The sequence below is a fragment of the Gymnoscopelus braueri genome, assembly GCF_963280865.1.
Source record: "Gymnoscopelus braueri genome assembly, chromosome: 10".
Classification (NCBI taxonomy): domain Eukaryota; kingdom Metazoa; phylum Chordata; class Actinopteri; order Myctophiformes; family Myctophidae; genus Gymnoscopelus; species Gymnoscopelus braueri.
In genome coordinates, this window is record NC_137611.1 from 56,217,793 (window position 1) to 56,239,393 (window position 21,601).

The window sequence follows — 21,601 nt, forward strand, 5'->3', positions numbered from 1 at the left end:
CAGACAGACAGACAGACAGACAGACAGACAGACAGACAGACAGACAGACAGAGACCCTTCTATCGGAACACCTTTTGAATTCACAAACGCTATACTAAGCGCTTGTGAGAGTCAGTGCAGCTTTGAATAGTCTCATTTTTGTTCCAACAGGCCGGGGGGTTTCTATAGCTGGAGAAGAGTTGGACACACAAGGGTGGGGGGGCCTGGGGGGGGGGGGGAGAACCCGTACTACAGGACGTATAGTGCCCTATAACGCAAGGCAAGGATGATGATGCTGATGCTGTGGATGATGCTGATGCTGTGGACCACCTCGTTGCCTGCTGTGAGCGGAGAGACTGCGCAACACATGGACAGTCAGGCCAGTAAGAAACTTATCCTGATGTCTGTTAATGTGACTGATGTTTGATCTAATTGTGTTCTAGTACAGGGGTCTTCTTCAACAAGGGGGGGGGGTCCGGGAACCCTAGGCGGGGTCCTCAGAGTTACCACAGGGCAGTGGTGGAAAAAGAACTCAAATGTTTTACTTAAGTAAAAGAAACAATACTGCAATGTAGAAGTGCTCTGTTACAAGTAGAAGTCCGGAATTCAAAATTGACTTGAGTAAAAGTACGAAAGTATTGGTATTAAAATGTACTTAAAGTGTTTGAAAATAGCAGATCTATCGAGCTTGTAGATCTGCTATTTGAGCAGACCAAGTACAGAGCCAAAGGTCAAGTTCACTAAGTATTGAGGGTTTAAGTGGTTAAATGTCTGAAAATACACAACATGAATCCAACATATTCATATTCATTTAATCTTATTATCTGTTCAAAAATACGCTGTCTTCTTATTTTGAGAGTGTATGTACATGTCTATAACTAATTAATAACTATAACATTGTCTTATAACCTTTATTAATCACTCTAAATAGACTGACATTCACGATATTGATCTGTCTGTGTTTGACTTAATGATCAATTTTTATGCTTTACATGTTCTGTTGTTTTATGTGTTTGTCCTGTCTGTCTGTCTGTCTGTTTGTTCTGTTGTGTATCCTGTCATCTGTCTTGTTGTTTACTTGTTTTGTCATATCTGATATTGTTTATTGAATTGATTGTTGTAATTGCTTTTTGTTGTTTAATGTTTTGTTTCCCCCTCTGTTTTTTTTCCTTCTTTTTTTTTGAATATCATGTACCTAGGATCCCCTCTAAAACGAGATGCTACATTTCAAGAGGCTATTCCTAATAAAGAATTTCAATATTCATATAGAAAAGATAATGTGTAAACAAACAAACAAAAAGCATTAATTTACATGATAGTTGCTGTCGAAGCTATCTATGAAATCTATGAAAAAGCTTAATCTGCTACACAATGTTATACAATATGTAGTGGGGGTCCCTGCTTCATCTCTCTCTCATCTAAGGGGTCCTTGACCTGAAAAAAATCAGTGTCAGTCTAACTCTGGCTAATGGAAACACTAACGGAAGTGCAGCAGTGGTTCTCAAATGTTTTCTTGTCAAGAAACCTCCCAAAATGTATTTGGACCGCAGACCCCCATCTGAAAATATTGTGTTCCAGGGACCCCATATACAAGATTTGTTTTGTTAATATGTTAAAAAAAATTATCCAAATATTGAAAAAAAATTCAAGGTATAAAAAAGAAATAGCAGGTCTACAAGCTCACAACGCGCCGCATTGTGAGCTTGTAGATCTGCAATAAAATAAAAAAAAACATAGATGATGTATATAGGGTTAAAGTGGTCAAACAGATCTGACTGACAGACAGACAGACAGACAGACAGACAGACAGACAGACAGACAGACAGACAGACAGACAGACAGACAGACAGACAGACAGACAGACAGATAGATAGATAGATAGATAGATTGAAAATATGCCCATTTGCATTTATCATTAGATGGATGTGTCTTAATGTTAATGTCAAAGTTGAGATGAGTTGCGATGGGATACAATTGATGTAAAAGTTATTGTTCATTAAAATGTTCAGGATGTTCAACTGACTGCACACACACCCATGTAGGGGGGGAAAGTAACTGATTAAATGCACTCAAGTAGGAGCTTGTAGATCGGCTATTTTCAAATAGCCTAGTTATAAAATAGGGCTAAAGTGGTTAATGTATGTTTTATAATATAATCATTTATATCTGCAAAGTAACTAGTAACTAAAGTTTTCAAATAATTGTAGTGAAGTACTATATTTGTCTCTGAGATGTAGTGGAGTAGAAGTAAACGTATAGACAATTGGAAATACTCCAGCAAAGTAAAAGTACCTCAAAATTATACTTATATACTTATTATTATACTTAGTTACTTTACACCACTGGTGATGTGTAAATTAATATTTTTGTTTGAACGTTATATTTTCTATTAATAATTATGTTAGGATTCACTTAACCAGTTTAAAACCCTCATCATTGTGTTGGATTTATGTTAATATATATTTTCAGGCAGTTAACCACTTAAACCCTCAATACTTACAGGGGAGGGAATGAAAAGATTAATACAATAATAAATAAATAAATGAAAAAAATAATTAAAACAATATTATTGATAGAAAAGATCATGCGTAAACAAACAAACAAACAAACAAACAAACAAACAAACAAATAAACAAACATAAATGTACACAACACTGATGATAGTGCTGTCAAACAAGTCTATGAAGCTATCTATGAAATCTATTAAAAAGTATAATCTGCAACTCAATGTTATACAATATATAGTGTAGGGGTCCCTGCTTCATCTCTCTGTCGGCTAAGGGGTCCTTGACCTGAAAAACCTTGAAGACCCCTGATCTAATGTCAAACATGACATTGCACATGCTTTCAGGCGTGTCACATTATGAGAGTGTGTAGATCAGCTATTCCTGCAGGTTCATGTGGTTAAAGGTTGGTTTCAAAGTGAAAACGTTCTGGTGCGTGTGCGTGTGCGTGTGCGTGTGCGTGTGCGTGTGCGTGTGCACGTGCGTGTGCACGTGCGTGCGCGTGCGCGTGTGTGTGGTCCCAGTGTTACTGCACTGCAAGAACATCCTGGCTTTGAACTGCTAGGGGTGTGTGGTGTGTGTGTGTGTGTGTGTGTGTGTATGTGTGTGTGTGTGTGTATGTGTGTGCGCGCGTGCGTGTATGTGTGCGCGTGTGTGTGTGTGTGTGTGTCTTTGTATTACTACTTATGTGAGGACCAAATGTCCCCACAAGTATAGTAGAATATGAGAAATAGATGTTGAGAGGACCATTTTGTGTCCACTTCCAAGATAAAACAAAACAATTGTGTGTTTTTTCCATATTAACACGAATGTTAACATTGACTGCCAGAATTATTTCATAATTTTTTAGCCAGTGCCAGAGTTTTTCATTGGAAAAAAAAAAGTACTCAGGAGCCGAAATACAGCATTTTTAAGTTTTAAGTTAACAAGGAAGTGGATAGGAGTCTAGATCTTCAACTAATCATATCTCCTTGGTCTTTGGGTGAATTTTTTTTTTTTTTTTTTTCACTTCACGTAGATCTACGCGATTGGCACGTGGCGGCTTTAAAGCGGTTCGCGTAGATCTACGTGATTGGCAGTCAAGAAGGTTTTTATTCGAACAGATAACCGTTTTAGAGTCATTAAGTGGTTTCAATGACATTACAAAAACACCTGTGTTTGTGTGTGTTTCACTTTGATGCCTGTCTTGTGTGGGTGGAGAGTAACATTAAAGGTGACTACCAAACTACTTCAGACTACTTCGGACCGGTAGTCTGTTGGCAAAAGTTGACATTTAGTTCAGCATAAGCAGTCGGCCGGTGTGCACATTGTTGTGCTAATGCATTAGAGCTGGCAGGCTGGCCTGCCAGTGTTGCCAGGTCTGCTTATTATAAGCGACTTTGTGCTTGTTTTCCTGTAGAGTCGCTTGTAAATATTCATAGTTTCCGGTTGCTTTTGTTTGGGGTTGTTTCTGAAGTGTAGTTGCTTATTTGGGCTTGCTTTCAATATTATTTTTGAAAAAAGCTGATATAGGGCTCAAGTGGTGAAACTGGTCGCTTCTTTTAGGCTTGTTTTCATAGAACTGGTCGCTTGTTTCATTCACAGAATCTGGCAACACTGAAGCCAGCTTGGACCAAACCTTTAGATCATATTCACACGGTGGCCATATTGCTATTAAGTTAATGAAATGCCATTCCAAAATGGCCGCTGTGTGAATATGGTCTTTACTGCTCCACCCACTACACCCACGACTTCTTTCTTATACATTAGAAGAGTCAGGACGTCACATTCTAATACAGCCCAAATACCCACTTCCAGCACTGGCCACAGTGGCGCACCCCGCTGATCATTAAACTCCCCATCCACTACCACTGGTAGTCTAGGTTCGACTCATGCTTGGGACAACACTTTTTCAAACAACCGCAGACTACTTTTTTTCGCCGACAAAGTATAGTTTTGGACCGGACCGCAACAGAAGGGCGCAGTCTCAAGCGAACTTGAGCCACGAGAGGCACCGCCGAGCGTGCGAGTTGCCGTGCCGAACTTGCGAAGTTCGCTTTGAGCCTACTCAGCCCCGTCCGAGTTATGTACCGATAGGCACAGAATAGTAAATGATGTTGTGGGGACTGCGTTTGCCCCAACTGACACTCAAAGTGACTACTGGCCAATCACAGCGCGTCTTTCCCGGGACCTACACAACTCTCAACTTCCGCTACAAATCCGCAGTGCATTCCCAAAGCTCGCGTCTTTACTCCCCTCTCTCCCCCCTCTTCACTACCCCACGGATATACCAGTCGGTCCAGAGACTGAACATGCTCGGTTTCACATCGTCGGTCGATAGAGGTCCGGGCCCGACGGAACGACGCTATCCGACAGCAGACGCTTTCCAATGCCTCCCACCGCCGAGTCGGGACTAAATCGGTGCGTTGGAGAGCTGCCTTAACATGCAGGGCCAACATTTGCAGGCATGGTTATGGTTGGTCATTGGCCGTATTGTTCTCCAGTTCCACTCTCCTAATCACCACCCATCAGTATCCATATGCTTTTGTGTTTGTATACAACAGTATTCTTGCAATGGCTGCAAGCAGCAGAAAGAACACACAACTTGTTAAAGTTTTGAACAAACATGTTTTCCTCCGTGTGGAAACCCTGGCCATGAGAGGCGTGTGTTTTGGCGAGTGTATAGCTTCGCTTTCATGATTCATGTTGCGATGTGTTAACCAATTTACTGTAGACGGGAAAGTATCTGTGTCATTTTAGATTTCTTTGGTTATTCAAAAATAGCAGATATACAAGCTCATATCGCGGCACCGAGTGCCACGATATGAGCTTGTAGATCTGCTATTTTTGTGAAAATGTGTGCAAATCTTTGAATATATATATATATTTTTAAGCGAACATTTGTAAAATATTTTGTTCCAGGGACCTCCAGAAGCAAAGATTTCAGTTAAAGATGTTTCAAAAAAATATATGTATTCAAAGATTTGCACAAAATGTTCACGATTTTTCAAAAATAGCAGATCTACAAGCTCGTAGCGCGGCACTCGGTGCCGCGCTACGAGCTTGTATATCTGCTATTTTTGAATAGCAGATGTTGCCAGTGTTTGGGCCATAGAGTTGTGGTTTTGGGCTGAAAGCCACAAGGATTGGTCAGTGAAGACACCCCAACCATGCTGAATTAGCCAACACTTCTGTATGACGTCAATTTACGACGTCACTTACAGTATCCTTGGAGCAATATATGCACTGTACATTATAAATAACAATCAGAAGGTTAAACATATACGTGATACCAGTCATGTGGTTAACCCTGGTCCTCACAAGAGAAATGGTTGTTTTATACTTGAAAACATATTTTTAGAAATTTGAAAATCAGTTTGGGATTAGGATTAGGATTACACATTTAGAGGTTAGATTTAGGGATTAGAGATAGAATTTATGCCTAAAGGTAACTCCAGACCAATCCTAGTCGGCCAGACTATTGCAGACTACTTTCAGACTGCAACAGACTGCAACAGACTGGTATTCGGTTGGCAAAAGTTGGCATTTAAGTCTGTCAGCCGACTGGCCATTCATGTGCTAATTTGACTTTTAGCCTGCCAGCGTTGCCAGGTCTGCTTATTATAAGCGACTTTGGGCTTGTTTCCCTGCAAAGCCACTTGGACATAGGGATGTTCCCAGCGTTTTTTCTTCACTGATGTGCAGTGGTGTAAAGTAACTAGTACATTTACTCAAGTACTGTACTTAAGTACAATTTTGAGGTACTTTTACTTTACTGGAGTATTTCCAATTGTCTATACTTGTACTCCAAAACAATTATTTTAAATGTTTAGTTACTAGTTACTTTGCAGATATAAATCATTATGAAACATACATTAACCACTTTAGCCCTATTTTATACCTATAAGCTATTTGAAAATAGCAGATCTACAAGCTCACAACGTGTTGCGATGCACGCGTTCTGAGCTTGTAGATCTGCTATTTTCAAACATTTTTGTACTTTTACTTTTGGTACTTTAAGTACATTTTTATACCAATACTTTAGTACTTTTACTCAAGTAAATGTTGAATTCCGGACTTTTACTTGTAACAGACTCAGAGTACATCTATTGCATTCAAGCCTGGAATTTCGTCATTTTAGGGGCAAGGCCACTTGGCCTTTGGTGTTGTAATTTTTTGGAGGGCACAAAGGCCAAATGCCAGGGCAGGAAGGCCATCCAAAGAAATAATAAATATTTTTAAGTCCAAAAATGATTTTTAAGTCCACGGAAAATATGCATTTAACTTGAAGGTTAAGGATGATTGTATTTTAATATATTATAAGAATAGTATAACTATATGTGAAATATAACCCATTTATTTCACAAAATAATGTGTTGGCAAATGACCAATATTTAGTTATATAGGTCTCAATATGTCACATTCAGCCCTGGACTTCACTGACTGAAGTAGGGGTCACATTAATCACATTAGATTCACAGAATGTATTTTACCCACAAGTTATTTTCATTCAAATGAAATGTGAATGAACTTGCACTAATAATGACTTTAGTTGATTTTTCACTCTTTAAAATATAGTATTTCTTCGGTTTAAATTGGTTTTTAAATAATAATAAAAAAGGAACATACAAGATTTCCACCCGACAGCCATAATATATAGCCAATATATGGTTCTGTATCAGTATATGAGTCCGTTTTTGCAGATTTCATTCTAATTGGCTACTATGCCTGAATATGAATTTCATGAGCCTGGGTAGGTCACCCTGGCTTGGCGGAGATATGCCCTGTAGCGCACACTCCGCACAGCAGCAGCAGGTGAAAACAATTCACTTAAACAAGGGTTGTGTTGCACACCAAAAAACGGACTAAAACTGTCACATTAGCTGCTGAAATAAACTTCCCATTTAGATCATTGTTGACAAATGAACAGGGGACTGCATGGTGTCTAAAAAAAAAAACGTATTGACAGGAAAATCGCGCATTGATACTTTTACTCAAGTAAAACATTTGAGTACTTTTTCCACCACTGCTGACATGTACACAACATTTTTGAAAACTAATTTACACACCTGCTCCCAATAAATTACATCACCACAGGCTTGATTGATTTGACCTACTTTTGCGCTGTGGTCCACAGCGCAAAAGTAGGTCAAATCAATCAATCTCTCTCTCTCTGGGAGCAACAACGAGAAACAGTGAATGTAGGTTTTCATAGACATGGTCGCTTGTTTCTCTCACATAATCTGGCAACACTGACAGCCCTCTGTTGTCACTGCCACTGCTCTACCAGTCGGCTAAAAAGCTGAACATGTTCGGTCGGCTCTGGGTCGGCCGAAAAGGTCCCGACGGACCCCCCGACGGACCCCTAACCGACTGGACGACGCTTCCCGACGCCAAGTCGGCCCAAAATCGGGCCGACTAGGATTGGTCTGGAGTTACTTTAAGAGTTTAAGCATAAGAACCAGGGAGCCGAAGCTCCCCGACCCCCAGCCTCACGGCGTGGTCAGTACTCTCTAACTAACATTTTCATACACCTTTTATACTGTAGGTTCACATTACAATACAGTACATTAGGTGTGTGTGGGGGTCAGTGAGAGACCCCACACCTAGAAGAAGATCAATGTCTCTATCTGTCTGTATCCTGCTCAAGGTGTGACCAGGATGGGACCTGTTGTCTCTCCAGTTAACAAAAGAGATGTAAATCACACTTCACAGCTATGCAGAGTGTCCTTGATTACCAGACGCCAGGCTGGGTCTGAATCAATACATTATTTTTCTTTAACTTTTATGTATCATTTCAATCTGTTTTGACTTGCATACTGTTCATAAAATATAAGGAAATAAGGGCCAATATACGACAGGTTATATGGTTAAAATGGCTTAAAAAAATAATAATCATGCATTCAGAGTAAGAGGCCTAGTAATACAAACCTGTGTGTGTGTGTGTGTGTGTGTGTGTGTGTGTGTGTGTGTGTGTGTGTGTGTGTGTGTGTGTGTGTGTGTGTGTGTGTGTGTGTGTGTGTGTGTGTGTGTGTGTGTGTGCGCGTGCGTGCGTGCGTGTGCGTGTGTGTACAGTATAAAGGTTTGTTTTATTATTTGAGGTTCAGTAGGTTTAGTCATAGCTGTTGAGGTGACTCTCTCCTCCACACCGCTGTGACAGAGAGCTGACAACTCTCTATGAAAACGATGACTGTTAGTTACAGTAGTGGACACCAAACAAGTACATTTACTTGAGTATCTGTACTTAAGCAATATGTGAACCCATACGAAATTTTGGTTAAAAAAAGAAAATAAATTATTATTTTTTTGTTGTTGTTTTTGCCTCTGGGGGCACCATCTGGGTTGAGTAATTTGTCCACCACTGACTGTAAGTCATGCTAATCATTACGGTCAACGTGGTCTTGCAGATCCAATCACGCTATAGTATACATGAATACATAATGAGAAGGCATACGCATATCTCGAGTTGAACGTGGACAAAAGTCTCTCTCTCTCTCTCTCTCTCTCTCTCTCTCTTCTCTGTCTCTCTGTCTGTCTCCAGGTTGCAGTACAACATGTAATGATCTGGTGTTTATCATTGATGGATCTAGCAGTCTGGGGAAGGTGGACTTCCAGCTGGCTAAGCAGTGGATCGTCAATATCACTCACAGTTTCGACGTCAGCTCCCAACACACACAGGTCAATACAGTACAGTCCCTCAGGGCTCTATGCTAGTGTCTTTTCTGTTTTCTGTTATTCCGGGGAAAGCATTTTTTTTTGCAGAAGCTTCCCCCACAATACGAATGCTGGGGTTAAGTAGTTAAAGGGATATTTCACTTTAGGGGAAAAAATTAGCACCCTGGACAGTTTTTAAGTTGCTTGATTCAGTTTTTAGATATTTGATATTAATTTTATCAGACACGCCCCCTTCCTATACAAAATTGTAACTTCAAACTCCATTTCAACCATGTTAGATTCATCGGAAACACCCGTCCTTGGTTCTGGTGACTGATATTGCCGTTCTAATACCTGAGGGGGGCGTATTTTTTCAACTACTTTTTTTTCACTTTTTTATTTTTTTATTTTTTGTTTTGAAAAAAAAAAATACAATTATTTTTTATTTTTTTTAAATGAGAAAAGTAATCGAAAAAACACGGCCCCTCATGTATTAGGAGGGCAGGATGAGTCACCAGAATCAAGGACGGGTGTTTTTGATTAATCTAACATGTTAAAAATTGAGTTTGAAGTTACAATGGGTTTGTATAGGAAGGGGGCGTGTCTGATAAAATTAATATAAAATATCAAGCAACTTAAAAACTGTCTGGGGGTTCACAAAAGCCTGAGTAGTAAAATGAACCACAAATGTTTTGAAAGTGAAATATCCCTTTAAACAGAAAATATATTTTCAGGTGGGATGCCAATTTCAGCCATTCAGGAGAGAGTACCCATTTATCAGCTTCAATTTTTATATTGTTCTAGTTCCAATTTTGTCTGATCATTCCCCCCCCCCCCTTTTTATCACTTCTGTGATGACCACGTATCCTTTTGTTAAAAATGTTTCCATTTGTGGAAACAATGGACTGGGCTGAAATAATAAACGCTTACATTTATGGAAGAATAGAATGTCCACTCCAGGTTCGGTTTAGTTTCAACTTAAAGCTTGATTTATTTCTCTTCTGTTTACAAAGACGCATAAATGAAAAGAAAACTGAACTGGTAAAAGATGGTGTCTCAGTCTGCCATGCCCTTTACTGTATGCAGCAATCTACAGCCATTAATAGACTCACCACAAATAAAATAGCATTCATTAATATGAACTAAAACAAATGCTCCTACAACTGCCAATTTCACCTGGACCTGAACATGTATTTTCCTTTTATCACAGAGCTGGAAAGACAGGGAGACCCCTGCTACTGAACAAACACTCTATGAGGTGCCATGTCATTATTCTACAAGCTCATGGCACCTGGTGCCACGCTATGAGCTTGTATATCTGCTATTTTTGAATAGCCCAAAGAAATCTTAAAATGACACACAGATGCGTTCCCGGTCTTGATGGGTTAATGGAAAAGAATGGATAGTGGGATGGATAAGGAATCGGGTGGATAAACAAGCTTAGTGCTTAATGAGACTCCCAGTTTAGTAGACCTTGTATTGTGAATTTGTACTTCCATGTACTGATGTTCTCATGTCTTACTAAATAAAGTACATCAATCAATCAATCAATGGATAGAGGGAAGGAAACTGATGAAAATGTGCGATCCCCCATCCCTCCTGCAGGTGGGCGTGGTCCAGTACAGCGACACCCCTCGTCTAGAGATTCCCCTGGGGAAGCATCTGTCCAGTAAGGAGCTGGTAGAGGCCATCCACTCCATTGGCTATCTGGGAGGAAACACACAGGTGGGTGGGGCTGTCACCATCACTGCTCACTTTGACAGCACATTTTGATGTGTTGTTATAGTCAGTGGTGTAAAGTAACTAAGTACATTCACTCAAGTACTGTACTTAAGTACAGTTTTGACTGAGGTATTTTTACTTTATTGGAGTATTTCCAATTGTCAGTACTTTTACTTCTACTCCACTACATCTCAGAGGCAAATATTGTACTTTTACTCCACTACAATTATTTGAAAACTTGAGTTTCTAGTTACTTTGTAGATTTTGATTATTATTACAAAACATTCATTAACCACTTCAGCCCTATATACATTTTGGCCATTTGAAAATAGCAGAAAATAGCAGATATATCAGTAGATAGTCTATCAGTAGAGTATTTATACAGTGTAGTATTGATACTTTTACTTAAGTAAAACATTTCAAGTACTTTTTCCACCACTGGTTATAGTTCTTAATATTTTGAACAAAATTCCACTTTGTTTGAGTCATATTTGAATCATCTGAAATGTTTTAGTTTTAGTCTAGATTTGGTTGACTAAATATCACAAGAATTTAGTCAACTAAATCTACAGCTGATTTAGTCGAGTAACATGTATCTTGGCAGCCTGCGATGGCATCGTAATGACTGATTTATACTTATCTTTGTGCCGAAAATAGCCGATCTTCAAGCTCACTAGGCCCTCCCTAACATTTTAGTCTAGTTTTTTATTTGTTGACAAAATTGTCAATATATTTATGAATTGTTTTAGTCATTATAGCTTAGTTTTCGTCAGTGAAAAAAGGTAGTCGACGAACATGAACTTGTGAATTATTTCCTCGAGTATATACTTCGTCCACCACCAGTGGTGTAAAGTACAAGTACCGTTACTTAAGTACTGTACTTAAGTAAAATGTTTAGGTATTTGTACTTTACTTGAGTATTTCCAATTTCCAATACTTTCACTTCTACTCCACTACATCTTGGATCCAAAACATTTTCTTTTACTCCACTACAATTATTTGAAAACTTTAGTTATAAGTTACTTTGTAAAACATACATTAACCATTTAAGCCCTATATACTTTGGCCATTTCAAAATAGCAGATCTACAAGCTCACAATACGTTGCGATGCGACGCATTGTGAGCTTGTAGATCGGCTATTTTCAAAAGATTTGTATGCATTTTATACATTTGAAAACTTGTGAAATGGGGCCTTCTGCATAATGATTACTTTCTACTTTTGGTACTTTAAGTACATTTTGATACCAATACTTTTGTACTTTTACTCAAGTCAATGTTGTAATTCCAGACTTTTACTTGTAACAGAGTATATCTAAATTGCAGTATTGATACTTTTACTAAAGTAACACATTTGAGTACTTTTCCCACCACTGTGTATTTGGTAGACTGGAAGGGCCATAAAGTTCGCCACGCAGCACGTGTTCCCGTCGTCCAATCGGACGCAGGCTGCCAAGCACCGCATCGCTGTGGTCCTGACCGATGGGCGGAGCCAGGATGACGTGGTGGACGCGGCGCTAGAGGCAAAGGTCAGAGGTCAAGCCGCTGTAAAAGCTGCAGTCTGCAGTTCATTTGAATGAATGGATTTATGTATTGATGCCGTTGGCTCCAAACATTGTATGTCCAAAACCCTTCCTGTTTTATCATGATTTTTAACTTAAAAATCATGATAAAACAGGAAGGGTTTTGGACATACAATGCAAGGTATTTGTACTTTACTCTCCAATTTCCAATTTCCAATACTTTTACTTCTACACCACTACATCTCGGAGGCAAATATTGTACTTTTACTCCACTACAATTATTTGAAAACTTTAGATACTAGTTACTTTGTAGATTTTGATTATTATCGCAAAACATACATTAACCACTTCAGCCCTATATACTTTTCAGCCATTTGAAAATAGCCGATCTACTCTAAATCTGCTATTTTCAAAGGATTTTTATAAATTAAAGAAATTGTGAAATGGGTCATTCTGCATGTCTGCATGAGTACTTTTACCGTTGGCACTTTAAGTACGTTTTGATACTAATACTTTTGTACTTTTACTCAAGTACATTTAAACAGAGTAAAAACAGAGTTTTTCTACATTGCAGTATTGATACTTTTACTTAAGTAAAACATTTGAGTACTTTTTACACCTACAAATGTTGATGTCCTCACAAGTATAGTAATACAAACCTGTGTGTATGCGTGTGCGTGCGTGCGTGCGCGGGTGTGCGCGTGCGCGTGCACGCTTGTGTGTGTGTGTGTGATCAGGCTCAGAACATCATGGTGTTTGCGGTGGGGGTTGGCAGTGAGATCACCAAGTCAGAGCTGGTGTCCATGGCTAACAGTCCTCTGAACACCTATGTGCTCTACGCTGAAGACTACGCCAGCATAGCAAACATCAGAGACGCTATGGAGCAGAAACTCTGTGAGGGTGAGCTCTCTGTCTGTCTGTCTGTCTGTCTGTCTGTCTGTCTGTCTGTCTGTCTGTCTGTCTGTCTGTCTGTCTGTATGTATCTATGTATCTATGTATCTATGTGTCTGTCTGTCTGTCTGTCTGTCTGTCTGTCTGTCTGTCTGTCTGTCTGTATATCTATCTGTCTGTCTGTCTGTCTGTCTGTCTGTCTGTCTGTATATCTATCTGTCGGTCTGTCTGTCACGGTCCATTTGGTTCCATTTCTACGCTCTACAGAGTTAAATTAACTACACTGTACATTGGGGGTCCCAGAGCTCAAAATGATGTCAAATGGGGGGAAGGCTATTGCATATCAAACTGGGGGGTCCTTGAAATTTAAATGGAGAACCACTGCTATAGTTGTAAAAGTCTTCTATCATGGGGGTCCCTGGCATATCTGCATATCATGTCTGTATGTATCTATGTATCTATGTATCTATGTGTCATGTGTCTATCTGTCTGTCTGTCTGTCTGTCTGTCTGTGTCTGACTGTCTGTGTGTGTGTGTGTGTGTGTGTGTGTGTGTGTGTGTGTGTGTGTGTGTGTGTGTGTGTGTGTGTGTGTGTGTGTGTGTGTGTGTGTGTGTGTGTGTGTGTGTGTGTCTGTCTGTCTGTCTGTCTGTCTGTCTGTCTGTCTGTCTGTCTGTCTGTCTGTCTGTCTGTCTGTCTGTCTGTCTGTCTGTCTGTCTGTCTGTCTGTCTGTCTGTCTGTCTGTCTGTCTGTCTGTCTGTCTGTATATCTATCTGTCTGTCTGTCTGTCTGTCTGTCTGTCTGTCTGTATATCTATCTGTCGGTCTGTCTGTCACGGTCCATTTGGTTCCATTTCTACGCTCTACAGAGTTAAATTAACTACACTGTACATTGGGGGTCCCAGAGCTCAAAATGATGTCAAATGGGGGGAAGGCTATTGCATATCAAACTGGGGGGTCCTTGAAATTTAAATGGAGAACCACTGCTATAGTTGTAAAAGTCTTCTATCATGGGGGTCCCTGGCATATCTTTTCAAAAGGGGGTCTGCGGGCTAATATTTGTCATTTGGGGGTCCTTGACATGAAAACAGTTTGGGAACCACTGCTCTACAGCACAGTGATGTGATGTGATTAACTTTCAAATATTGTGAAAATATACAATCTACAAGCTCACAATGCCTGACGTTGCGAGGCGTTGTGAGCATGTAGATTGGATATTTTCACAATGTGTATACTTTATATGGTCACTATTATATTTAAGCCTCAACGCCTATAAACACTGCTTGTCAGGGTGGGGGGGGGGTCCCCAGGTCAAATAGGATTATTTTGGGGGGGTCGCAGCCTGAAAAGTTTGAGAACCATGCAGTGCTCTACGGTGATGGTTCTCATAGTGGGCCCGGTATAAAATATGGATACAGCAGTTCAAATGATTGTGACTCCTTATTAACTACTTTTGCTGGGGACCCCCTGGTACCCCCCCAAAGACCCCTAGGGGTCCCCGGACCCCACTTTGTGTACCAATGCTCTATGAGACACAGATATGACCTGATGTGATGTTTGTCTCCAGAGTCGATGTGTCCTCTGCAGAACACAGACCCCAGTCTGACCTACCGAGGATTTGACCTGCTCTCCATGATGCAGATTGACCTGAAAGCTAAGAAGGTTACGCAATACACACTGTATTATTACCACGTTTTGTCAGGACGAGACATTTAGCTTTCTATAGAAAAGGAAATGTTGGTTCCATCACAAATTGATGTGCTGTAGCTATTTGCCATATTCTAAAAAATAAATATGCAATAAGCAAGTCCTGACATTCTCAATTTTTATTTATTTGATCCCAATTCCAACATTATTCTCATCTTCATCACAATTTGAGCAGCACTTAAAGGGATAGTTCAAATAACTTTTTTTCTATCGATTAGTCACCCCATGGATATTTTTTTGTTTTTGTCACATTCCTAAGCCAATAATTTGATGACCAGCGGACTGGTGGGCAGTGGTTCCGGTAGGAGACACAAAGGGGACTCTTTGTGTCTCCTGCCGGAACCGCTGCCGGCGGTCATCAAATGATTGGCTTAGGAATGCAACAATAACACATTTTCTCCATGGGGTGAAAAAGTCACCCCATGGATACCCCATAATAGTGAAAATAGCCGATCTACATCTACGCTATTTTGACATTTTTTTTTAATGTAAAAAATTCTGTGTAAATTCTTACACAGTAAAATCCTTAAAGACGGGGTGCCGTGATTTTCAGTGATCCCCCCCCCCCCTAAAACATGATCATCAGGTATTATGGTTATACTAGGAGGAAGATTTTTTCAAAAAAGTGTACAGAAATTGTTAAAATTATGTTTTTCTGTGGACACGCCTCCAGTTCATTAAGTATACCTGGTTCTTACCTTAGCACCTCCTCCACCACCTTAGCACCACGACCTGTCCTAGTCCCTCCTCCTCCTCATGCCCACACCTGTTGTGTTATGATAATGAGGGGGAGGGTATGTTTTTACTATGTCACTAAAGCGCTGTTTTTCTTTTGGCACGTTTGACCCTCAAGGTTTCAGCCTCCAGCTAGAAACTCAAAATAGTCAGAAAATACATAAAACACCATAAAAACACCACCAGGGGGCTTAATGAAGTTCTATCAACCTCATAGACACATGAAAAACAGAAAAAGTGCAAAACCATGGCACCACCTCTTTAACTCTGAGAGGGTACACATGTAACCAAATGGACCCTTTCATTGTTGCACATGGCTAAACTATAGGGTGGACCATACGTCCTATTTTACCCGGGGGTGGGGGCGGTATCAAGTCCTTAAAATGTCCGGGGTTGTTGCTTTAGCGTTTATCAAAGACCATTAAAGCATAAATGTTTTACTATACACGTTCACAGGAGGTTCATTCAGTATTACACTCTCTAAGAGGCTCTCGGAGCGTGTTTCTGAACAAACCCATGAACATGCATACGTAATACAGCGCTGCGAGCGCACCCCGCAACCCTGTAATTCCACTTGAACTTGAGCTTCCCAAGCCGTCGCGACGGTTCTGCTTTTCTAAAAGAGCGGATGTACAAGCTAATAACCCATTAAAACCAGGATTTCATTGTCATTGTAGATTTTAGCTATATATACACAGTATACGTTTTTCAGAAAACTCTTAGGATTTAGAACAGTGGTTCTCAAAAATCTTGAGAGTGTTTGAAAAAGTGCATGTTGAATAATATATATATTTTTTAACACAAATCTTCTCTTCTGGGGGTTCCTGGCACGAAACATTTTCAGATGGGGGTCCACGGCCAAATACATATCATTCTGGGGGTCCTTGGCACAAAAAAGTTGAGAACTACTGATTTAGAAGGCATTTGTAGAATGGGCCTCAGGTCTTAATGGGATAATGTGCACCACGTTGGGCTCTGACTCCTTGCTCCTTCAGTCAGATCTAAAGATGCACTTTGCAGAATGCATTAACCCATTCAATCCGGGAACGCATCTGTCATTTTAGATTTCTTTGGCTATTCAAAAATAGCAGATATACAAGCTCATAGCATGGCAGAGCTTGTAGATGCATGTTCTGTTCATACAGAAGAGGCATTACTGTAAAGTAATCCAAGACGGAGAGGAATCATGTGAGATCAAAACAAATCACTGATTGCATTGTTTTTAACACTTGAATTCCAATCAATTCCAGATTGAGGGATCACTGGTGTCTGAAGCTGCCTATGTGCTCAGCCCAAGACTGGACTTTACTGAGAACACCAGGTAGGAACCAGGCAACACTGAGAAATAGCTAAGATAAGATAAGAAGGTATGATAAAATAAGGAAGGGTTAAGATAAAATGAGGTACAGTAAGATATCAGAATCAGAATCAGAATCAGAATCAGTTTTATTGTCACATCACAGGTTTACAAGGTAAAAAAGTGGGTGAAATTCTTTTTTGTACATCGTTCCCATCGCAACGTTAGTTTCCATAGAAAGAAGAGGGGGGGGGGGGGGGGAGAAGAAGAGGGTGGGGGGCAAGTGGGAAGGAGATCAAAACAAGAGAGCAACAGAAGGCCAGACAAGTTATCTACATATTTACAAATTACCTGAGATAATGAAAAACTAAAAAAAATCTAAACTAAGGTGCCTGAGCATAGCAGCAATGTATTGTATACTGTGCATGTTATACTTATACTGTGCATGATAGACAATGGACGTTAAGGTGCTTAGAGGAAAAAAATATGGTAATTAAGGTAAGATCAGATAAGGTAAGTTAAGGTAAGGTAAGGGATTTTGTTCCTCCGTCTAAAGACAAAAAGTGTTTCTGGTGACAGCTAACAGGAGCATTCATTTTAATTCATAACCTTGTGTGACACTTTTGCATTAAGAATATAGCATACTTTATGCATTTAAAATATGAAACAGTTGAAAAATTTAGTTAAAAGGTGTCTGCCCCACAACAACTAAATGTAACGTGTGGGGTTGGGATCCTTTAGTATTTTAACAATTACGGTTCCTTAACGATTTGCTCTTAACGGTCTGGTTCCTTAACGGTTCTGTTTAACAAATGAACCAAATGAACCCTTATGGGTCTGTAACTATACACATGGAGCCAAATGGACCCTCACGGGTCCATTTGGTTCCATGTGTACACTCTCAGAGTTATGGTGGTCCTTGAAATTAAAAAGTTCAAGAACCTGTGTTGTAATTAGCAGACGTCCACATACAGTACCAGATCTAACAGTGTGATGAAACCGGTTCAGGATCCCAACCCTATGTGATGTGACTGTTTGTATTTGCAGGGTCCTCTTCCCAGAGGGACTCCCTCCTTCCTATGTGTTCATCACCACTCTGCGTCTGAAGACCACCATCAATAAGATGAAGTTTGACTTGATGCGTGTCCTCTCCAAAGATGGGATTAGACAGGTACCAGTACCACGATACGTGTCCTCTCCAAGGATGGTATTAGACAGGTACAAGAATGAGTGTCCTCTCCAAGGATGGGATTAGATAGGTACGATGATATGTGTCCTCTCCAAGGATGTAATTAAACCGGTACGATAATGAGTGTCCTCTCCAAGGATGGGATTAGACAGGTACGATGATACGTGTCCACTCAAAGGATGGGATTAGACAGATGATATGTATCCTCTCCAAGGATAGAGTATGTTAAAGGTAGGGTAAGGCATATGTAAATGCAGTACATTGTGTGTTTATGAATTGTTATATGTTTAATGCAGTATGTTTTGTACTGTGTTTAAATGCAGTTTCTAAAAAGGATAGTTCCAACCCTTGATTCTGATTGGCTGTTGTTTCTGTGATAAAGCACACTAAAATCTACTCCTTAGATCATCTTATATCAGTCACAGGTGCGTTATTTGTTTCTGTACATTGATCCAGCGTATCTGTACTGAACGAGGCTTTTTTTCTGTAAAAGCCCCCGGCCGTGCAGTGCTTCTAAGCACCGCCCGTGTACGATGGCGAGTGACTGTGGGGCTTCGGGTCCAACTAGTGATAATCAGTGAGAGAGGGAGGCGGGTTCAAGCCAATCATTTGATGACCGGCGGAAAGATGCTAATGTATCCGGTAGGAGACTCAAAGGAGACTCCGTCGGTCATCAAATTATTGGCTTAGGAATGCGACAAAAACAAAAACATCTCCATTAATTCAAGGCTTCACGGGGTGTGTAAATGATAGAAAATAAGATTTTTTTTGGGTGAACAACTCCTTTAAATAACTACCTAAACCCAATTTGGCCAGCTGCCTCGGTGGCGTGGCAGGATCAGTGTTAGACTTCAAATCATAATATTATGGGAACGAATCCCATTGAACAGACTGTGTTACTGTGTTTAAATGCAGTATGCTGTGACATTGAACGGAGTGTGTTACTGTGTTTAAATGCAGTATGCGGTGACATTGAATGGAGTGTGTTACTATGTTTAAAAGCAGTATGCGGTGACATTGAATGGAGTGTGTTACTGTGTTTAAATGCAGTATGCGGTGACATTGAACGGAGTGTGTCACTGTGTTTAAATGCAGTACGCGGTGACATTGAACGGAGCAGACAAGTCAGTGATGTTCAGCACCATGAGTATCAACAAGAAGGAACAGAATGTCATCTTCAATGACAGAGGAATCAAGGTAACACTCTGATAATACAAGTGAAACCCCCCACACTGTTCATTTAGCGTGCACTTTAAGAGTGTACACATGTAACCAAATGGACCCTTACAAGCCTCCTCTCCTCTCCTCTCCTCTCCTCTCCTCTCCTCTCTATCAGAGGTTGTTTGACACAGAATGGCACCAGCTCAAACTATTGGTGCGTCCCAGGCGTGTCACATGTTACCTTGACGACATGAAGATTGAAGAGCAGCTATTGGACAGTGTCGCTGCCATGTACATTGATGGAGAAACCCAAGTGTCCAAGAAGGTGAAAATGGACGTCACCGTACCGGTAAGAACGTTCTGGCCAAGGACCCCTTAACTGAGAGAGATGAAGCAGGGACCCCTCCACTACATATTGTATACAATTTTGTTTTCATAGACTTGTTTGACACCGCTATCATCAGTGCTGTGTGTAATATTGGATTGTGCATTTTCAGACATTTAACCACTTAAAATGTCAGAACTTGGTAAACTTGACCTTTGGCTCTGTACTTGGTCTGCTCCCCCCCCCCGTAGTAACTCTGAGGACCCCATAGGGGTCCCGGACCCCTGTTGAAGATCCCTGCCTTATATGCCTATATAAGGCATATAAGGCAGGGGTCCCTCGCAGGAAGTTGCAGCAGTACTGACACCCGTGGTCAGGAGAAAACATGGCAAGGCCTGACTCAATAAGACATTTAAACGGTTGCTTCAACCCGTCACTTACATTTGACTTTCCGACTATTATACTGTAGACATCTTTTTGCTTGCTGGACTCACTTGACTTTTTGGATACGAAAAAAAAGAAATAAAAAGGTCATAGTCCGATCCTTGACACGGCGGAACCTCATCTCGGAGCTAATAGCGGAGGGCGAGGTTCCAAACGGGGCTGACTATAAACATATATATATGTATGTAGTTAATTGTATGAATAATATTCAACATCGTTTTGTTTTGTCAGCTGGAGTTACAGAAGTTGAGGTTTTACTGCGACCCTGAACAAAGTGAGAAGGAGACCGCCTGTGAGATCTACTCTGTGGTATGTACTGTATGTGTGTGTGCGCGTGTGTGCGTGCGTGTGTGTGTTTATTCATTGTATGTGGATTGTATCGTTTTTTTCATATCATAGCTGTCGGGCAGAAACCTTGTAGCTCCATGTTCCAACTTTTTACGATTACATTTTTCGTAAATTAACACCATTCTTCATCATACAAGAGTTGTCACACACAAGTAGTGAAAATAGCAGATCTATAAGCTCTGCGACAAGCTGTGAGCTTGTAGATCTGCTATTTTCACTATGTATGTTTTAACGGTTTTGGACGTACAGGTTTTCCACTCCACAGCACCAATATGATAAACAGGGAAACCGATAGTAAAGTGTAGACGGATCAATATTATGAACAAATATCACTTAATCCCAAATGTTGTTCGTATTGGGAATTCTAAATGACGTACTATAATCTCAATTGAGATTATAGTCATTTTTTTCTAAAGTGACAATTGAAGGACCTTTAAAACCTATTTAATACCTCTAGAGATGCACAATATTTAAATTGTCAATATCCGATAATATGCAGGGTCAAATCGGCCGATACCGATATATTACATATTATATTTATATTGAGCTCATTGCTGAATATCGGTGAAATATCTGTGAAAAAATATCGGTCAATATTGGTGAAAAAATTGGTGCATGTAGATCTGCTATATTCACGATATCTATGGGACCGAAGTGAAGTTCAAACAAAATGTAATCTACTCCTACAATTCCAATGCAATACAATTATGCTGTAGTCTAGTGATGATGATTGTTATTGAAGTATTGTCAACATCTAATACATTCATTCTGCTTGTTTCCTTCTCTGCACAGGATGATGAGCGGGTAAGAATCTTTTACAACAATATAGTTATTGTTTTACAATTATAGTCTCTGTCGGGTGGAAACCTTGCATGTCTAAAACTGCTACTTTTCAGGAAAATTTAAAGCAGAACCTGTGTACCAATGGATCCAATGTAGTTATTATTTAGTCGCAAGCCCTTAAAGGCAGGGTAAGTGATATTTTTTGGTTAACCCATTCAATCCGGGAACGCATCTCTGTCATTTTAGATTTCTTTGGCTATTCAAAAATAGCAGATATACAAGCTCATTGCGCGGCACAGAGTGCCGTGCTCTGAGCTTGTAGATCTGCTATTTTTGAAAAATGTTGAACATTTGTGCAAATCTTG

The 21,601-nt window shown here is 40.1% G+C and overlaps 1 protein-coding gene across 1 annotated transcript in view; it reads left to right on the forward strand.

Moving 5' to 3' along the window:
- Positions 1-224: 224 nt before the first annotated feature.
- LOC308093704 (uncharacterized protein) overlaps positions 225-21,601 on the forward strand; it is a 75,085-nt gene continuing 53,708 nt past the window's right edge. The window contains exons 1-12 of the mRNA XM_080440031.1: positions 225-362; positions 9,004-9,140; positions 10,722-10,841; positions 12,225-12,365; positions 13,097-13,259; positions 14,815-14,909; positions 16,940-17,010; positions 18,034-18,157; positions 19,271-19,372; positions 19,512-19,685; positions 20,337-20,414; positions 21,246-21,257. Coding sequence (XP_080296157.1) covers positions 266-362; positions 9,004-9,140; positions 10,722-10,841; positions 12,225-12,365; positions 13,097-13,259; positions 14,815-14,909; positions 16,940-17,010; positions 18,034-18,157; positions 19,271-19,372; positions 19,512-19,685; positions 20,337-20,414; positions 21,246-21,257 — 1,314 coding nt within the window. The 5' untranslated portion in view covers positions 225-265. The remainder of the gene's footprint in view (positions 363-9,003; positions 9,141-10,721; positions 10,842-12,224; positions 12,366-13,096; positions 13,260-14,814; positions 14,910-16,939; positions 17,011-18,033; positions 18,158-19,270; positions 19,373-19,511; positions 19,686-20,336; positions 20,415-21,245; positions 21,258-21,601) is intronic.